The sequence below is a fragment of the Acomys minous genome, assembly GCF_964271855.1.
Source record: "Acomys minous genome assembly, chromosome: 1".
Lineage (NCBI taxonomy): Eukaryota > Metazoa > Chordata > Mammalia > Rodentia > Muridae > Acomys > Acomys minous.
The window spans coordinates 383971-406030 of NC_140483.1; the positions used below are offsets into that span (position 1 = coordinate 383971).

A 22060-nucleotide genomic window follows, 5' to 3' on the forward strand; every position below is an offset into this window, starting at 1 on the left:
GAGCAGATACTGTAAACAAATTAAATAGCCCAATATCTGCTAAGGAGATTGAGGCAGTCATCAAAAGTCTCAAAAAAAAAAAAGCGTAGAACTGGATGGATTCAAGATCAGAGTATTTGAATGAGGAAAATCTCTGCCTCTGTGGACCCAGAAGCCCCACCCTCATTTCATCAGGAGGAACTACGAATACCTATGACTTTAGTCTCTTTGAAATCTTGTCTTCTCTGCTACCTGTTTAAGCTCATTCTTCAGATATTGAAGAGATTTACTTGTCTCTCTTCTAGCATCAATAATGAGATCATGGTAAGTAACCCTCTTATGTTTTATGATCCCAAAAGTCAGGCTGTGTTAAATCAACATACTCCAAATTTTCTAGAAATGTTTGGCTCTCTTCATTTTAAGGCTCTTTCCTCTCTATGAAATTCAACCCTGGCATTCCTTCCTACCAAATAAAGTCTCTTTTCTGGAAGAAATAAATATTTTTTCATCTTACTTCCATAATCAGGATAGCAGTGTTTTTCAATACTTTGAATAGTTATTTGAGGAATTTGAGTAAATTGTTCACAAAAAGTTTTCTATTTAATTGTACACTCAGAAATTACAAATAACAGGTAGCCTTTTAAAAATTGCTTTTCTCCTCAGTGTTAGGAAAGTACTTGAATTACTACCTCCCTGGAATACACTGTCAGAGCAGACATAGTTATGAGAAGCAGCTTCTTCTGGTTCCATTCATTTAATGAGGCCTTGGATTCTCTCTGTGTACATAAAATAGAAATCTGAATTAGAGTATGGAGAACCCGTGTTGCTGGGAAGCACTAAAGGACCACGCAAGCTGCACTGGAGTTAGACAAAGTCCAACACTGAGGTGATTCCTATTAAAGGGAATCAATGTGTGAGAAGTTGCTGAGTGAAGAAACCCAGCTCTGAACCATGGGTATTGATGTTTAATGTTGCAAACAGACAGGCCACCCCCTAAAAAACAGAAAATATAGGAAACTTCCAAGTTTATTCCTAATGCATTCTCTTACCTGGCTGATTGTTCAGACCACAAGTAACAAAGATTCTCAGGTTTATGTACAAACATTGCACAGACTGTAAAATGTTTTAAGTGGTGGCTCATGTTGTGCTCTGACCTCCATTTCATCACCAGAAGCTCCTTTGCCATCAACAATTCTGCTGGAGTTTTAATGAGACAGGTCTGTAGAGATAAAAATCCCAAGGGTCATGTCCCGTGGTACTGGGTGTATGTGAAAATAAACAGGCTACTTTTCCCCACTTGCAAAAGGAGGACATAATCTAGGGTGATTGCTCTATATTCCTTCATTTTTCACAAGCTATATGGAAGCCTTCCCTATGAACCACATAACCTAAGCTCCCAGCTTGGCTTACAGCTTTGTAGACACCATCTAGAAGGTTTTAATTATATTTTTTAACATGGGCTCCTTCACGTTTACTTTGCTTTAGTGCTCCAAATGTTGTAACTTTTCCATTTGTTACATAAACAACTTTACATTTCCTATGTTAAAGTCAAAGTTATTTCAAGTTATTTTTTTTTTTGTATAATGAGTTAATCAGTCACAGTTGGCTTTAATTTCTAGCTCTCCTTAACCCATGGATATTTTCCTTACATTCTTTCCCAATGCTATTTATTCACTGGGTTGGTATTAACCCACATAAGGACCTTTTCATTTAAGTAGGTGACACCCATTGAACTTCCTCTACCCTATTCCTTCCTATGCTTCTATTCTTTCTTCTCTGTGCCCCTTCCATCATTCCTTCTTCCTCTAGAATCTAGAGCCTACATAGTTTTGCTTCTATTTCATGTCATAAATACATGCATGATTTTCTATATCTTCATAAAATGTAGACATAATCTAGGAACCACAAATGACACTTTCTTAATCCATCCAACATGCTTATTTCTAACTGCTAGGCTAGGTTTTCATGCAAACAACATAATTTTGTTCCTTTTTATAAATGAAGAATCATGTGTGTGTGTGTGTGTGTGTGTGTGTGTGTGTGTGTGGTGTACATGAACTACACCATGTGTAGATCAGAGGACAAGTTTCAAGAGGTGTTTCTCTTCTTCTACCATCTGGATCTCAGGGATTTAGATCACATTGTCAGAGTTGTTTGCAAGTGTCTTTACCCACTGGTCCATCCGACTGGACTTATTCTAGCTTTAACATATTATAACATAATACAGTCATTGATTCTGTTGTTTTCCCAATATATCTTGATGTGGCTCCCAAAGAGGAAATAATGGATTTTTTTAAAAGAGCTAATATTTCTTTTTAAAAAATATTCCTTAGGGCTACCTTTATCATCTTCTTTCTCAGCCTGTAGATTTCTGGATTGAGTGCTGGGGAAAGAAAAGTATGAAAAACAGTAAGTTTAAGGTCTAATGCTGCTAGGGATTCTGGCTGTGGATTTAGAAACTCAAAGACAATAGTAGAGATAAACAAAATGACTAGAGATATGTGGCATAAACAAGCAGAAAAGACTGGTTCTGCTCTCCAAAGATGGTGTCCTTAGCACACGAGAGAATATATGCACATAGGTAAAATGAATAGATAAAGTAGAAAAGTTCGAGAAATGAGAGGACACCAATTATCCCAGTCTCACTGGCATAATCATTGGGAAAAAGAGAGTTTCAAGACCTAGAGGAAATCAAAGATCTGGTGACTGGCATTGGGCCATAGAGCAGATGGAGAATGTCACAGCTGTGTGCATGACTCCCAAGATGATTACACTGGCCCAGATAACTAACACCCCACGCATACATGTGCTGACATCTATGATGACTTTATTGTACACAGTGACAGAAACACAGCCACGTGACTGTGAGTATGGCCCTTGCAGCATAACTATAGATCGTGAATGCAAAACCATGCAGTGTGCATTCCAACAGGGAAATATAGGCACTGTGTATGAATGGGCTGCAGATGGCGTTTTGCACAGTCACATAAATGTAACAGAGATTCAAGAAGAAGAGATGTTTCAAGAAGAAACACATACATGAACAGAGACTCTACTCCATATAAACAACAGTAATGATAAAGACATTGCCTATTAAAACCACCAAGTCTAAAGTGAAGAAAATTGTATTACATACAATTTCTACCTCAGGCTTTCTGGAAAACCCCATGAGAAGAAATTTAATCATTGTAGTGAAGTTAGCTATATTCCTTCTTGATCTCTGAGAATAGGACAAACCATAAGGACAGATATTCCTAAATTATAATTTGTGTCATGAACAAATCTAACGCACTTGGTGAGGTTAATTCATGAAGGCAGGACCATCACCATTAAGCACGACTTTCCTTTCTATGCTAAAACCAAGTCAGTAAGTTTAAATGACTTCATTCCATGTAGACAAAGATCTTTAGAATGTATATTTTATTATTACTTATTCCAATAACAGAAACTGAAATTATAACTCAATTAAAGCAATGTTCAAAGACTAATTTTTATGTGCACTAGAAGTTCATTCAGTAGACATGCACACATGAACTTACTGTTGGAGAAGTTCTTGAAATACCTATTTTTCCCCCTTAGAGTCCTGTTACTATGTTATAACTGTGCATATTTATGGAGTGTATTGTGATATTTCAATACATATATAAGATATATAATATTCTATCTAGTTCTTACATTGTCACTACCTCAGTCCATTATTACAATTCTATAGCCATTTTACTATGACAAGATATATTCTTAGTTTTCTTCTGTGTTAATAACATAAAATTAACAGTGCATACTATGTTAATCATAGTTGTACAAAAATTATAGTTAGTGTTCATTATGCTTAATATATAAATTCAATAGAAAGTCCTAACTTTGCCTTAGAAATATGAGAAAAATCTAGATTTTTTTCCTTCTGTATTTTACAAACAGAAGTAAAATGACTATTAAGGATAATCATTTAGTCTAATTTTTAATTAAATAAACAAGGCTGTTCTTTATTTTTCATATACCTGAAGGAAACAGTTAACACTAGAAAGTGGAAAGAGTAATCATGCGAATGCATTATAAGAATTAATACTGTAAAAAGAAAAAGATATATTTAGTGCAATTCACATCAAATCAAATAAAAGTTCCAAAACATTTATTCACAGAAATAGGAAAACATTTTAAAAGGAATATTGAGCCACAAAAGATGCATAATGGACAAAGCAATTCTATGAAGAAAACGACAGTGCTGGAGATATATACATACTTAATTTCAAGTTATACTACAGATCCATAAAAATAAAACCATTGGCACAGAAAATGACAGTTAGATCAATGATATAAAATAGAAGACACTGATACAAACCCACTAACGTTTTTACAAACATGTCGAGACTACACATTGGACAAGAGACACCCTCTTGGTGTGTGTGTGTGTGTGTGTGTGTGTGTGTGTGTGTGTGTGTGGTGGATAAGGGAATAAAATGTAATTGGTAGCAAAAGTGTAAAACCCTAAACAAAGGTCCATGGCTTTAAAATGGTGACTTTGCCTGCACAGAAGTTGACTGAGATTTTGTCTATATAGAATCTGGGATCAGCCACGTGTTTGATTGAATGGTTACTTTCATATAGGTGTGATATTTTTACCTGTAAGATCATTACATTAAAACAATGTTTACATGTCTAAAAGAATTAAACAAATTTATGAAAGACAGGTATGTATCCAAAATACATAAAGAACTCAAGAAACTAGGTATCAAAAAACAAATAATCTAATTTTTTAAATGGGATACATTTATTAATTGTTGACCTTAAGGCCTGGGCTGTTGGTGTTCTGTTCAGGAAGTTGATTTTACACCCATCAGAATGGCTAAGATCAAAATTTCAAGCGACACCACATGCTGGCAAGGATGTGGAGAAAAAGGAACACTCCTTCATTGCTGGTAGGAATGCAAACTAGTACAGCCACTTTGGAAATCTATCTGGCACTATCTCAGAAAACTGGGAATAAGGCTTCCTCAAGACCCAGCTATTCCACTCCTTGGAATATACCCAGAAGATGCTCCTCCACACAAGGGCATATGCTCAACCATGTTCATAGTGGCCTTATTCATAATAGCCAGAATATGGAAACAGCCTAATTGTCCCTCAGTAGAAGAATGGATAAAGAAACTGTGGTACATTTACACTATGGAGTACTACTCAGTTACTAAAAATAAGGAATTCTTGAAATTTGTGTACAAATGGATTGAACTAGAAATGATCATAATGACTGAGTTCACCCAGAGGCAGAGTCAAATGGTATATACACACTTATTTCTGGACATTAGCACAAGGGGCATGTCCCATGAAAGTCTTCACTTACCAGGAAAGTGGGTCAGAAGGGAGGACATCTGGGGTCAGAAGGTGGGACTCTAGGTGAGAGAAGCATGAAAGAATGAGGGAAATAAAAGGATCCAGAGGGTCCTGGAAACCTACAAGAAGAGCATCTTTACAGGCAGATCTGGGCCCAGGGGTTCTATCAAACTACTGCACCAACCAAGGACAATATAAGTAGTAAATTTTGAACCCCTGCCCAGATCTAGCTGATGAACAGGACATTCTCCACTGTTGAATGGAGAGTGGGGTCTGACTTTCATGCGAATTGTGGTGCCCCATTTTTGACCATGTCTCCTTGATTGAGAGACCTGGTAGCACTCAGAGGAAGGATAACAGGTTACCAAGAAGACACTTGATACCCTATGAGCATATACAAGGGAAGGAGGCCCTCCTCAGTCACAGTCATATGGGAGGGGAATAAGGGGAAAGCAGGAGGGAGGGAGGAATGGGAGGATACAAGGAATGGAATAACAATTGAGATATAATATGAATAAATTAATATGTATATACTTTTTAAAGGCAAAAAATAAAAATAAGATGGGATACAGATATAAATTGATAAACCTCAAAAGAGGAACTTCAAATGACTGAGTAACAGTGAAATAGGAAGCTTGGTTTTCCTGTGTGTCCCCTAGCAAGTGAAGTGGAGGCTGTTTTTGACATGGACTGTGTTGCCTGATTTGGATCACTTTCCCTTAGTGGAGCTGCCTTGCCTAGCTTCAAAAGAAGAGGATGTGTTCAGTCCTGACGTGACTTGATGTACTGGGGTGGGCTGATATGTGAGGGGGCTTCCTGTCAGATAATAAGGGGAGGAAAGAAAGGGATAAGAGTGTAGGAGGGTGGGACCAGGAGAAGAGAAGGTGGTAGGGGTGCATTCGGGATGTGATATGAATAAATGAACAAACATTTTTTTAAAAAATATAACAAGGGAAAAAAGAAATATTCACATCCTTAGACATCTGGAAAATGAAAATCAAAGTGACTACTTTGAGATTCCATCTTAAAACTGTCGTAATGGCTAAGATCAATAACACAAGTGATATTTCATGCTGGCAAAGATGTAGAGCAAGGAGAACCCTCCTTCACTGCTGGTGGGAGTGCAAAGTAGTTCAGCCACTATGGAAATAAATTTGGTGATTCCTCAACAAACTGGGATGCAATCTACCTCAAGATCCAGATAAACTACTCCAGGATATATACCCAAAAGATGCTCCATCTTACTACAGGGACGTTTGCTCAACTATGTTCATTATCACTATATTCAGAATATCCCCAAACTAGAAACAACCTAGATGTTCATCAACAGAAAATTTGATAAAGAAAAGGTGGTCTATTTACTCAGCTATGTAAAAAAAAACACTCTGTGAAATATGCAGGCAAAGGGATGCAACTACAGAAATAAAAATCATCCTCAGTGAGGTAAACCAGACCACAAATGATAAATATGGTATGTATTCACTTGTTTGCAGATATTAGCAATTAAGTAAGTAATAACCAAGATACATCTGTAAACTCATAGAGGTTAGGCATACAGAGAGGGACTTGGGGGGAAACACATGGTTCTCCCTGTGAGGCAGGAATATAATAGATTTTGTGGGATCCTGTGGGGAGAGAGAAGAGAAACTGGGTTGAAGGAGGGAATGTGAGACAAGACAGCTGAGACTGAGGGGCATTTGTGGGAGAATATGGAAACCCAGGGCAGTGGAAACTTGCAAAAGCATATGAAGGCAATTTTAATGAGGTCTCCTAATAATGAGAGAGATGGAATCCCAAAAGACCCTCTCCTATTACCAATCAAGGCTTTTTAGCAGTGATACTGAGCTGTAGTCAGTTGAGTTTTTGGCCAAGGGGGTCCCAGGGAAATTTGCGAGAAACCCAGGCTGTAGCTAAAACAATGACTGCTCTCCACAGACTGACAGCAGAGCTCCATTGTCAAGAACATCACCCACACCACTTATTGAACGTTGAGAAGTCCATTTGGTGCCACATGCAGCCTTCACCTCATGTTCTAGTGTCTTTAGTACAGGAAGGTACTCTGCAGGCTACCAAAAGACAAACATAAACAACAAACCAGCCACAAACCCTTTGAACTAAAATCTATCTTGGATGCAATATGTACTATGGCAATAGTAGCACAGAACACATACCTGATACTGCTTTGGTGACCAAGAACCAAAGACTAGATAGATCAGAGATCTAGGGCAAAAAAACAAACATTATTGGTCTGAATGAATGAATGAATGAATGAATGCTATCAATAAAATGACTCCTAATGATATTCTGCTCTTCTCATAGATAAGTGCCTGAGGAGTCACCATTAGGGAAGCTTCATTCTGCTGAAGACAGGGACAGATGCAGAGACCCACAAACAGATATTACACAGGGAGAGAGTCCTTGGAATGCACAGCTTTAAGTGGGATGGATCCATCAAATCCCATCCCTCAGAGCTCACAGAATCCCTTGGAAGAGGAAGCAAAAGATGCAGAGGGGATGAAGGGCATCAGAACAAGTCCCTCTAAGTCAACTAAGCAAGGCTCATATACACTCACAGAGACTGAAGCAGCAAGTACAAGGCCCACACAGTCTGCATTAAGTCCTCTCCATAGATACCACAGCCTTCAGTTTAGTATGTTTATGGAACTCTTGATTGTGTGAATGAGTAAGTCTCTGACTCCTGTGACTTCTCTTGGAGACTTTTTTCCCTCTGCTGGGTCCCCTTGTCCAGCTTTAATGTAAGGATTTTTGTTTTTCATTATATTTTATTCTATCATGTTTGGTTGTTTTCTCTTAGAAGTTTGTTCTTTTAAAAAAAAAAACACAAAAAGAGAGTGGGTCTTCAAAGGAGGGGAGATAGGGTGGAACTGGGAGGACCAGAGGAAAGGGGAACTGTAATCAGGATATATTGTGTGAGAAAAGACTCTGCTTTAATAAAATCTAAAAATGCATAACAGTTTTATTCTTTTCGCTAATATGGGTTGACCAAGAGGGATGAAACAGATAAACAAACAACTACTGTCTATTTATCTTAAAAATGGATGGTACACACATATTTGTAAAATTAATTATATATGATAAAATATTAGAATATATCTAAGATAAACCAAGATAAATAACATTTTTAAAACAAATTCAGGGGCAGGATTCTGTAACTAGAGCAATACGCACTCAAGGTTTCCCTTGTATTGTCTGAGAAAATATCACTTCATACCACCAGACACATTTCCTACATATTTTCCATTGTCCAATTTTCTCAATGGTATACATTCACAAAATTGAGAAACATAGATGTTTCTAAACTTATTCATTGCATGGTTACTTATGCCTCAGAAGAGGTCTTTAGATGTCTTCAAGTCAGAGCCATCGTCTCACCTTCCTAGTCAATGCACTCCTCACTTCCTTGTTTCTCAGGGTGTAGATGAGTGGATTGAGGGCAGGAGTGACCACACTGTACATGATGGCAACAATTCGTTCCTGATCCAGAGAGCTGCCTGAGGTAGGACGGATATAGATAAAAAGAACAGGAACATATAACAGTATGACAACCATGAAGTGAGAGGCACAAGTAGACAGTGCTTTGTGGAGCATGCTGCAAGACCGAGTCTTGAGAAACAGATAGGTGATGATGTAGAAGTAGGAAAGAAATGTCAGGAAAAAGGGACTGAGGGCAATGGTGCCCGTTACTGTATTAAGCAGCCAAAGGTTGAGCTCAGTGTTTCCACAGGCCAGATCCAACAATGGTTTAACATCACAGAAGAAGTGATGGATACGATTGGGACCACAGAAGCGCAAATGAGATGTCATTACAGAGTGAAGCAAGGCATGTAAAAAGCCAATGACCCAGATAGTAACAGCCATTAGGATACAGACCTGGCGATTCATGATCACGGAGTAGTGGAGTGGTTTGCAGATAGCTATGAAGCGATCGAATGCCATCACTGGCAGCAACAGGGCCTCTGTGCTACCCAAGAAGTGGAAGAAATGAAGCTGAGTTATGCATCCCAAAAAGGAAATTGCTTTGCTCATAGAGAGGAAGTTCTCCAGCATCTTTGGCACTGTCACGGTGGAAAAGCAGATATCCAGACATGCTAGGTTTCCCAGGAAGAAGTACATAGGTGAGTGGAGTCTTGGATCTGAAATGACGATCATCAGGATGGCACCATTCCAAGTTATATTAACAAAGTAGATGGTGAAGAAAATAGCAAAGAGGACAGGGTTTAATTCTTGTATGTCTGTCACTCCCAGGAGGAGAAATTCAGTGACTGAGGTTTGATTGGACATCACTTAAAAGAAAAGAGAGTTACTGTACAACACTACACTGTATGTTAACCAACCTTTCTGGTGATAGATTTTCTTTTTAAAACCAAGTAATTTTGACAGTGAGATGTTGTTTTTCATGATGCCATCTCAAAATTATCCTAGTATTTACCCATTACCCATATACAATCCTAAGTATATATTGTGGATTGTGATCAAACATTTTTTAGTTTACTACATTATCACTAATCATTTCTTTTTTAGCTTAGTGATTTTGAGTACATCACCAGGTTACCATATTTTCTAGCTATGAATATCTACATTTTAGCCCTAATTTCCCCTCATCTCTTAAATTGCCAATAAGAGAATGCAGTTTTTCAATACTCCACCAGAAAGACATCTCCTGCCAAGTAACAAGGCTTGAAAGGTCCCAACTTGAAGAGAATAAGAAACTACCTTGAGATTCATCTCACCCCAGACAAAATGGTCATCACTAAGAAAGGTGGACTCATTTCAACCAATGACTCTTTTTAAAATATATTTTATTAATTTATTCATATTACATCTAAATTGTTATCCCATCCCTTGTATCCTCCCATCCCTCCCTCCCTTCCATTTTCCCCTTACTTTCTTCCCCTATGACTGTGGCTGAGGGGGACCTCTCCCCCTGTATATACTCATAGGGTATCAAGTCTCTTCTTGGTAGCCTGTTATCCTTCCTCTGAGTGCCACCAGGGCTCCCCATTTGACAACCAATGACTCTTTAAAAAAAGAAAGACTTGGCAAAAATAGTTACATGAAATTAAAACATTCTGCACAGCAAAGATGCTATCAAGAGACCCTAGAGAAAGGGAGAAAATATTCTCCAGCTGTACTTCAGGCAAAAGATCAAGATCTAAACTATGTAAATGATTACAAAAGTTAACCACAAAAACACTATCAGTCAATAAAAGGGCCAATAGACATTACCTAAATAGACATTTCTCAGAAAAAAAATATATATTAATGGCTAATAAATAGTTTTAAAGTGTTCAAGTTCATTAACTATCAAAGAAATGCAAATTAAACTATTTTGAGGCATATCTTACCCTGGACAAAAGTGAACATCATTAAGAAAGCAAATGGTGGGCAGAGGAAGAGTGTGCTGCAGAGACTGCTGCACCAACCACGGACCATGTATAGTGAGGATACAGACCCTCTGCTCAGATAGGCAGCACAGACTCCTTGTGGGACCCATAATATGGGTAGTAGGGACTACTTTTGACATGGACTCTGGCCCCCACACATTAATTCCTTCCCCCTTAGCAGGGCAGCCTTGCCAAGCCACAGAGGAAGAGGATACAGGCAGTCCAGATAAGACTTGATAGGCTGAGATCAGATGTTAGAGGAGAAGAGGTACCATATCTGAAGACTAGGAAAAGGGGAAGGGGGTATGAGGGAGGGAGAGTGGGACTGGCAGACAATGAGGGGCTACAATCAGGATGTAAAGGGAACAAATTAAAAATAAAAATAAGGAGCCAGGCATTATGGCACACACCTTTAATCCCAGCACTCGGGAGGCAGAGGCAGGCTGTGAGTTTGAGGCTAGCCTGGTCTACAAAGTGAGTCCAGGTAGCCAAGCCTACCCAGAGAAACCCTATCTCAAACAAACAAACAAAAATGATAATGAAATAAAAATAAAAATAAGTAAATAAATAAAAAAGAAAGGAGGTGACAACAAATGCACGTAAGGAAAGTTGGTGAGAATGTAAATTGGTGCAGCCACTGTGGACATCAGTCTGGTTGTTTCTCTAAAAATTAAATATAGAACCACCATATGACTCAGCTAAACTGATCTTGGGATATATCCAAAGGAATTTACATCCTACTACATAGATACTTGAATACCCACATTCATTATTATGTATTCACAATAGTCAGAAAATGAATCAGCTAAGATGTTCAAGTAATAACAAATAATGAAAATTTGGCAAATATACACAATGAAATTGTATCCATCTATAAAGAAAAATGAAATTATGAATTTTTAGGAAAAAATGGAAAAAAAGACACAGAATTTAGATCAAAAGAGAAGATAATATTTCAAAGGTCCTGAAATGGGTGTTTGTCAGTCTCTCCCAGTGAAATGAGAGAAGGACAGTCAACTTCACAGAGGAGAGCATTTCTGATCCAGAGTCTCTGAGAGTCAATCAACAAAATAAAACTCAGGGCATCTAGGAGAATAGAAACACAATAAAACACAATATCTGATGCAAAAGTAACTTGGACCAGTCATAGCAGCACGGGACTATAATCCCAGGACTTTGGAGGTTAAGGCAGGAGATTGTGCTTGTATGGAGATCATGTCCAAACAAACAAGCAAACAAACAGAAGAAGAGGTCTTGGGAAATGGCCCCAACTGATATATGCTTACTATTCAAGCATGGATACCCAAGTTTGGATCTCTAACACTAAATAAGAAACCGGGTGTGGTAATGTGTTTGTTATCCCAGATCTGGGAAAGAAAAGAAGGAGAATTTCTGAAGCTCTTTGTCAAGCCAACTTAGTTGAACAGGTGAGTTCTAGATCCAGTAGAAAAGTGTCTCAAGAAATAAGGTTGAGGAAGACTTTCGATATCAACCCATTGCCTCTAAATGCACTCATATATCATTTGGAATTAGGATTAGGACTTTCATTTGAAATGTTTAATGGCTCAGATTTCAGGGACATAGAAATGAAATTCAGAGTACAAAGAGCCTTCATAATCCTCACACAGCGAGGAGTCCATGGCAAGAAAGGAAACAGCCTGGACATTGCCTATTGGTGGGTAACATTACAAACTGACAGGCTGTCCCTAAAAACAGGAAACCTTAGTACTAATTCGTCTCTTACCTGACTGACTGTTTAAAAAACTTTTGGGGTGCATGTCCAGAAGATTCACAGATTGTGAAGTGTGTGAAGTGACAGTTTATGTTGTGCATGCTGTCTTCATCTGTAGAACCCCTGTGCCATCCTGAAATTCTGCCAGCATTCTAATGAGACCAAGCTGTAGACGTATGAATCTCCAGGGAGCATGTCCCTCGTGCTGAGTGGGATAAATGTGAAAATAAATGCAGTGCTTCTCTCCACTAACCATAGGGAAAATGTCCTTAGACAATTCATCTGTGCACCCTTCGTTTTAGTTTCAGGTACATGAACAACACAGGTATTGGGGACCTTGCTCATTAACATAATCAATTTCCTTTTATCTTCTTACAGTTTTGTATTCACTTCCTCACGTACACAACTTCCCTGAAAATGCTCTGTGCATTTAATAGAAAAATGTGCATAAAAGATTTTTAATTGGGGTTAGATACATCATTTTGATTTGTGCAGAAGGATGATGTTATTGAATAGACTTGCCCTTTTTTATTTTCCTGCCTCCATCTACCAAGTGTGGGAATTATGGAGATATCTACCATGACTGGCCTGGGATCTAGCCATCTTCTCTAGGAGAATATCCTGTTTCCTTAGCATCAGGAACAGTTGATCTTTTCTTTAACATCTGCCTTGGTGCCTTCAATGTCAGTTGGAGAGATGGTTCAAGGGACAAGGCACTTGCTGTGCAAGCATGAGAAACACAGGTTTTATTCCCAAGACCCACCTAAAATCCAGACTTGAATGGTAACAACCTGAAGTGCCAGCACTCAGGAGGCAAACACTGGAGATTCTTAAGGAAAATTGGCAAGGCAGACTAGCCTTATCAATGACCTCCTGCTTCAGCAAAAGGCCTTGCCTCAATAAAGCAGATGTGAGTAAAGAAGACACCCAGTGCAAATTTCAAGCTTTCACAAGCAAATGCACAACATAAATACTCATGTGTCTTTGCACATTCAAACGTGTATCCACATGTGCAAAAAGGAAAAAAATAACTGTAGCCATGTGAATGTACTTCTGTGACTTCTATTCTACTCTGTTGGTCTATGTCTCTGTTTTGTGCTAGAAACATCTTTGTTACTGTTTCTCTATAGAATAGCTTGAGTCAAATATTGTAACACCTCCAGCATTGTTCTTACTTCTCTTCATTGGTTATTCAGGGTACTTTTTTTTAAAGGAAAATAAAAAACTTTTAAGATGAACAGAAATAGAAGGAATTCAAAACCTATGGAATAGTGTGACATGAATGTGTATGTTGGTTACAGAATCCCTGTGACATATTTTAGATGCCATTCCTTGCATGATATGAATGAAGATTTACAGATGTCTTTCTTCAGCTCACACAAAGAGCAGAGAACCAGCCTTAATTGTTCTGTGCACCCTGAACACCTAATACATTTATAATTTTAGGACTGTATAGTACTTGTGAGAAATTGTTTTCAGGACAAAAGAACCGGACATTGAAGCTGGATCAGGCTTGACAGGATTCATTCCTCTCAGCATGCTGGACACAGACATCCCACGTCCTTCATGTACCAGCACCAAGTGTTTCATTGCTGTTATCCATCAGAACAGGACAGCTCTCAAGACAGTTTCAAAGATGGCTTGTGATCACAATTGGTCCAGCATTACAGACTGTCACACACAAGACTTCTATTAAGTCTGGAATTTCTCAACATCTAGAAACTGGACCACAAATGTTATTACTAGCATGTTTAACCATTTCCCCTAATTTAATTTGGTCCCCTACAAAGGTATTATTCATTCTAAATCAGCCAGAAGAAACCTTAAGAGAACAATGCCCCACTTCCCTTATTGGGGTACTGGGTAGGTTTTTGGGTGCTTTCTTGGGCTACAGATGGTTGTTTTCACTGAGAGCTGGTTATAAGTTATTATTTGTCTTAGAAAGAAAATGAGGTTGGACTCAGGGAGGTCTCTCTTTTCCTTTATCTTTCTTTGTTAGGTTTGGAAATAGGCATTGAAAAGAAATGAAGGGGGAGATTCAAGATGGCAGCCAAAGATGCAAGGTGTCTGATGTGCAAAAGGGAAACTAGGGGCCTGGCTGGGAGCTACAGACTACAAGACCTGGAGAGCCCTAGGTAAGAGGGGTCCACACAGCGCAGATCACAAGTAGGTCCAGCCTCAGACCATTCAACTGGCCCACAGAGGATGGATGCCCAGTCCCCAGCATCTGGACCCATACCCACCTGTGAGCTGCAGTTGTGTTTTATTTCAAGGGCTTGGTATAAGGGATTGAACTGTGGTCAATGAAGCACCAGAGTCTGGATCTGCTGGCATAGGGCGACCCCAGAAAAATGGGTGTATCTGACCTCAGAGCACCCCACCAGTCTACAGAAAGCCCCATGGCATGGTATCCAAAGGCCAGCACAGCCTATCTTGCCATACCTGCACTCTTTCTCTCTCCCTCTCTGACTGATCAGTGGGCTATAGAGAAACAGTGTAAGCATATTCTGGACCCAGGGGAGCCAACAGTGTTGAAATGGGATAGATGCACCCTTAGATCATCCAGCCAATCCACAGAGAGACCCAGGGTCCATATGGAGGCCCAGATAGCTGTGGACACATTCTCTAGTTACAGCTACATAGCTGCACTCCTGGGCTGACTGATCTAAGGTGGCATGGCCTGAATAGATCATGCATAAACCTAGCCATCCACCCAGTGGACTGTTCCTGCACACTTGGGCAGGACTTAACTGGCCTAAGCAGATCAGGTGGAAGCCTAGTCAACTGCCACAGCTAGAGGGTGGTATCTGCTCTCTCAGGCAAGACTGAACTGAAGCCCCATGGCCTGGATGAATCAGGAAGAAGCCTAGCCAACCACCACAAGCCAGTGTGGGTACTGGCACTATAGAGCAGACTGAGCCTAGGCCTGCAAAGCCCCAGTGCCAGGAGGCAGTATTTTTAAAGCCCAGACAAAAGCAGGACAACCTGCAAAACCTACACCACCTCAAACTGATCCCTGGGCTGCAGAGCAACAGCATCAGGCTCTACTGACCCAGCAGGGAGCCCAGGGTATGGAGAAAAGTCCTCTGGAGCTGAAACTGGGTCACCTACTGATCCAGGGAATGGTTCCCTGATCCCTACAGGTGAGGGTTCTTGACCTATGGACACTAACCAATGAACTTCTCTCAATGACCAGTGAAGGACACCAATGTCAAAGACAGCAAGATGACTAAAGGCCAGCATAAAAAACACAAACAACAACTTCAGAACCCAGCTATCCCAAAGAATTCAACCCTGGGAACTCAAACACAAATGAAGCACAAGAAAATGACATCAATCCTTAGTAATGAAGATAACAATAGAGGAAATGAATAAAAATCCATACAGAAACACGGGAAGATGCAGACAAACACATTGAGGATATTAAAGAGGCCTATAGAGAGGAAGTGAAGAAATCACTGAAAGAAATTCAGGAAAATACAAACAATGAGATGAAGGATGTCAATAAAAAAACAGTTCAAGATCTGAAGATAAAAATGGAAGCAATGATAAAAGCACAGACAGAAGAAATACAGGAATGAGAGAAGAAAGCAGGAAATGCAGAGGTAAGTTTCTCTAACAGAATTCAAGAGATGGAAGAATGAATCTCAGGATTAGAAGATACAATTGAACAATTTGATGCAACCATCAAAGAAAATGTTAAATCTGAAAAATTCCTGACACCAAACATACAATAAATAAAGGACACCCTGAAAAGTTGAAACCTGAAGATAATAGGAATTGAGGAAAGAGAAGACACCTATCTCCAGGCCCAGAAAATATTTTCGACAAAATCATAAAAGAAAATACCCCAATTTAAAGAAGGAGATGCACATAAACATACAAGAAGAAGCCTACAGAACACCAAATAGAATAGAGCAGAAAAGAAAATCCTCCGCCGACATAGTAATCAAAACACAAAATGTACAGAGCAAAGAAAAATATTAAAAGTTCCAAGGGAAAAAGGCCAAGTAACATACAATGGCAAACCTATCAGAATTACACTCAACTTCTCAGCAGAGACCATAAAAGGCAGAAGGGCCTGCAAACCCTAAGAGACCATAGATGCCAGGCCAGACTACTATACTCAGCAAAAATTTCAATAACTATTGATGAAGAAAACAAGATATTCATGACCAGGCCCTACAGAAGTTACTAGAAGGAAAGCTTCACATTTGCACACCCCTAAACACCACAAAAACACTCTACTGCAACCAACATCAAAATCAAGGGATTTAACAGTTACTAGTCATTAATATCTCTCAAATAAATGGTCTCAATTCTCCAATAAAAAGACAGAAACTGACTGAATGGATGCATAAACAAGACCCAACATTCTTCTGCAATAAAGAAACACATCTCAGCCACAAAGATAGACATTACCTCAGGGTAAAAGGCTGGGAAAAGCTATTCCAAGGAAAAGGACACAAGAAGCAAGTTGGTGTGGCCATTTTAATATCTAATAAAATAGATTTTTGACCAAAATTAATCAAAAGAGATGAGGAAGAACACTTCATACTCATCAAAGGTAAACTCAACTAGGATGGCATCACAATTCTAAACATCTACACCCCCAATACTAGGGCACTCATATTTGTAAAAAAAAAAAAATTAACAAATCTTAAATCACACATAGATCTCCACACATTAAGAGTGTGAGACTTTAATACCCCACTTTCACCAAAGGATAGGTCAAAGAAACAGAAATTAAACTGAGAAATAATGGCACTAACTGATGTCATGAATCAAATGGATCTAACAGATATCTACGGAACTTTTCACCCAAACACAAAAGATTATACCTTCTTCTCAGTATCTCATGGAATCATCTCCAAAATTGATCATATAGTATGTAACAAAGCAAGCCTCAACAGATTCAAGAAGTTTGAAATAATACCTTGTATCATATCAGGGTACCATGAAATAAAGCAGGACTTCAACAACAGAAAGAAGAAAAAGCCTACACACACATGGAAACTAAACAACTCTTTACTTAATGACAGCTGGGTCAGGAAGAAATAAGGAAATAAATTAAGAAATTCCTAAATTTCAATGAAAATGAAGGAAAAACATACCCAAATTTATTGGACATATTGAAAGCAGTGCTAGGAGGAAAATTCATAGTGCTAAGTGCCTTCATAAAGAAATTGGAAATGTCTCATATAAGCAACTTAACAAGACATCTGGAGCCCTAGGGAAAAAAGAATCAGAAACATCCAAGAGGAGTAGATGGCTGGAAATAATTAAGCTCAGGGCTAAAAATCAATAAGTTAGAAACAAAGATAACAATTCAAAGAATCAACAAAACCTGGAGCTGGTTCTTTGAGAAAATCAACAAGATAGACCAACTGTTAGCCCAACTAACTAAAAGGACAAAGAGACCCTATCCAAATCAACAAAATGAGAAATGAAAAGGGAGACATAACAACAGACACTAAAGAAATACAAAGGATCATTAGGTCCTACTTCAAAGGATTATATTCCACAAAATTTGAAAATCTAAGGTAAATGAACATTTTTCTTGATCAATTCAATTTGCCAAAGTTGGATCAAGATCAAATCAACAAATTAAACAGTCCCATTTCTCCTACAGAAATAGAAGCAGACACTAAAAGTCTCCCATCCAAAAATAGCATGGGGCCAGATAGTTTCACCACAGAATTCTACCAGGCTTTCAAAAAAGAGATAATACCAATATTCTTCAAGCTACTCCACAAAATAGAAATGGATGGAACATTACCAAACTCATTTTATGAGGCCACAGTCACTTTGATACCTAAACCACACAAAGATCCAACAAAGGAAGAGAATTTCAGACCAATTTCTCTTATGAACATTGATGCAAAAATACTCAATAAAATGCTTGCAAATCAAATCCAAGAACACATCAAAGATATCATTCACCATGACCAAGTAGGCTTCATTCCAAGATGCAGGGATGGTTCAATATATGGAAATCCATCAATGTAATCCACCATATAAACACACTGAAATAAAAAAAAACACATGATCATCTCCTTAGATGCATAAAAAAGCATTTGAAAAAATCCAATACCCATTTATGTTTCAAGTTTTGAAGAGATCAGGGATACAAGGCACAAACCTAAACATAATAAAGACTATATATAGCAAGCTAATAGCCAACATCAAATTAAATGGAGAGATACTCAAGGAAACTCCTCTAAAAATAAGGACCAGTCAAGGCTGCCCACTTTCTCCATAGCTCTTCACCATAGGTCTTAAGATAGAGCAATAAGACAACAAAAGGAGTTCAAGGGGATCCAAATGGGAAAGGAGGAAGTCAAATTATCCCTATTTGCAGATAATATTATAGTGTACATAAGTGACCCCCAAAATTCCACCAGAGAACTCCTACAGCTGATAAACAACTTTAGCAAATTGCCTGGATACAAAATTTACTCAAAAAAGTCAGTAGCCTTCCTGTATACAAATGAGAATTGTGCTGAGAAAGAAATTATGGAAATTACACACTTCACAATAACCACAAGTAATATAAAATATCTAGGAGTAACTCTAAACAAGCAAGTGAAAGACTTGTTTGAAAAAAACTTCAAATCTCTGAAGGAGATTGAAGATGACATCAGAAGATGGAAAGATCCCCCTTGTTAATGGATCAGGAGAATTAACATAGTAAAATGTCCAACTTGCCAAAAGCAATTTACAGATTCAATGCAATCCCTATCAAAACCTACGCAATTTTATAAAGACACTAAAAGGTCAATTCTCAACTTCATATGGAAAAAAAAGCAGAATAGCTTAAACAATCCCATACAATGAAAGATCCTCTGGAGGAATCTACATAACTGATCTCAAGCTGTACTATAGAGCAACAATAATAAAAACAGCATAGTACTGGCATAGAAATAGGCTGGTTGATCAATAGAGTAGCAATGAAGATGCAGAAATAAATCCACACACCTCCAGACAGTTGATTTTTTACAAAGAAGCCAAATCTATACAATGAAAAAAGAATGGCATCCTCAACAAATGTGTTGGTCTAACTGGATGTCTACATGTGCAAGTCCAAGTCAATTAAAGACCTCAACGTGAAACCAGAGACACTAAATCTGTTAGAAGAAAAAGTGGGGAAGAGCCTGGAACACATTGGCACAGGAGATAACTTCCTGAACAGAACACCAACAGCCCAGGCTCTAAGATCAACAATTAATAAACAGGACCTCATGAGGCTAAGAAGCTTCCGTGAGACAAAAGATACTGTCAACAGAACAAAGCTACAGCCTACAGACTGGAAAAAAGACCTTCACCAACTCTACATCTGACAAAGGGCTAATATCCAAAATATATAAAGAGCCCAAGAAATTAAACACCACAAAACCAAATATCCCAATTAAGAAATGGATCTCAGAATTAAACAGAGAATTTTCAACAGAGGAATATCAAATGTCTGAGAAACACTTAAAGAAATGTTCAACCTCCTTAGTCATCAGTGAAATGCAAATCAAAACAACTCTGAGATTCCATCTTACACCCATCAGAATGGCTAAGATCAAAAACTCAAGTGATATCACATGCTGGCGAGGATGTGGAAAAAGGGGAACACTCCTTCATTGCTGGTGGAAGTGAAACTTATACAACCACTTTGGAAATCAATCTGGTGCTTTCTCAGAAAACTGGGAATAAGGATACCTCAAGACCCAGCTATTCCACTCCTTGGAATATACCCAAAACATGTTCCACCACACAACAAGGACATATGCTCAACCATGTTCATAGCAGCCTTATTCATAATACTAAGAATCTGGAAACAACCTATATTTCCCTCAGTCAAAGAATGGATAAAGAAACTGTGGTACATTTATACTATGGAATACTACTCAGATATTAGAAACAAGAAAATCCTGAACTTTTCAGACAAATGGTGGAACTAGAAATGATCATCCTAGGTGAGTTAACCCAGATCCAGAAAGATACACATGGTATATACTTATTTCATTGGACACTAGCACAACAGGGATGTCCCCTGAAAGTCTTCACTTAGAAGGAGACTGGGGTAGATGCTGGGACTTCCTAGTGTGACTCCAGGTGAGAGAGGTATGGGAGAACGGATAAATAGAAGGATCCAGAGGGTCCTAGAAACTTACAAGAAGACCATCAAGACCTGTGGATCTGGACCTAGCGGGGTCTGCTCAAACTACTGTACCAACCAAGGACAATGCATTCAGTAAACCTAGACCCCTTATTCAGATCTAGCCAATGGACAGGATATTCTTCACAATTGTGGAGAGCAGGGACTGACTCTGACATAAACTCTAGTGCCCCATATTTGACCACTTGCCCATGGTGGGAGGCCTGGTGGCACTCAGAGAAAGGGTAAGCAGGCTACCAGGATGAGGCCTGATAAGCTGTGATCATATGGTGATGGAGGAGGTTCCCTTCTGTCACAGGCCTGAAAGAGGGAGAGAGAAGGGAATGGGATGATACAAATGAGGTGATAATAATTGAGATGTAATCTGAATATACTTCTTAAATTTTAAAAAAGAATTATCCGAAGGAAAAAAGAAAGAAAGAAGGGGGATATAGAAATATATAGGGGTAATATGATAAAAAGTATATTATTGAGTCTACTCCTCAACTTAAGACCTTCATTGTTCACAAGCTTATTTTTAATTTGTTGGTATAGAATTTTTGTATATTGCAAAATAAGTTTAATTTTGATACATTGGTATAGAAATCAAATTTAGTCCATATATATATTTCTGCTCTGATATGAACTATTGTACCTATATAACTCAAGTAGGATAATACAATGTTTACCTCCAATATTGTGAAAGTACTATTGCAGGCTGCTTAGGATAGTAAATTGTACAAGTTAATTGTTAGTTGATCAAATCATGGTCTTATCAAGTACTAGTTTATTTTTATGACAAGAATATACATCCTAGATATAACAGACAGACAAGGTAAAATAGGTAGATAAGGTCTTCAAAAACCTCACAGTCCTACAAAATACAGCATTTAAAGATTTTTTAAGGATTCTTTGACAATAACACAGGTTATCTTGGCAACACCCAGCCTACCTCAAAGAAGATAATGAACATCAAACCATAGAGATGGCTTCAAATGTGACAAACAAGCCACTGGGCAAAATGTCTTCATTTCAGCTACAGAAAGAATTCTGCCTAAAAATAGGCAAGCTTGGATGCAGGCAGAGTCAATGACCAAACTCTGCCAAGACAAGGTAAGCAAGTCCTCCATAATTCCTGTCTCAAAAATATGTCTGTCAGATATATTGGGCCAGAAGGCTGAAGATGATGCTCCAATGCTATACAGAATTTTTTATGACTTGTCAGGCAGCAAACTCTCTCTCTCTCTGTCATCTTCTCATTTGGGAAGCTGCTGACCTCCACTCCCTATATACTCAAATAATTAATTTTATTCCTTCTCAAATCTCTGATGGGTTGAAGACCAGATAGTTTAGTTTTACAATTAAGCTGAGTTGTCTTCAGGGTCTTTTCAAACTCCATATAAAATTACTTTCTTTTATCTCTGCCAAAAATGCCACTAGGATTTTTTATGAGAATTATGCAAAATCTGT

At 38.4% G+C, this 22060-nt stretch overlaps 1 protein-coding gene across 1 annotated transcript; it reads right to left on the bottom strand.

Moving 5' to 3' along the window:
* Nucleotides 1-8682: 8682 nt before the first annotated feature.
* On the bottom strand, nt 8683-9609 carry LOC311604551 (olfactory receptor 12D1-like; the record flags this gene model as incomplete). Its single annotated transcript, XM_084794518.1, has 1 exon — nt 8683-9609. One exon carries the CDS (start codon nt 9607-9609, stop codon nt 8683-8685), a length of 927 nt encoding a protein of 308 aa, XP_084650644.1.
* Between the last annotated feature and the right edge of the window lie 12451 nt (nt 9610-22060).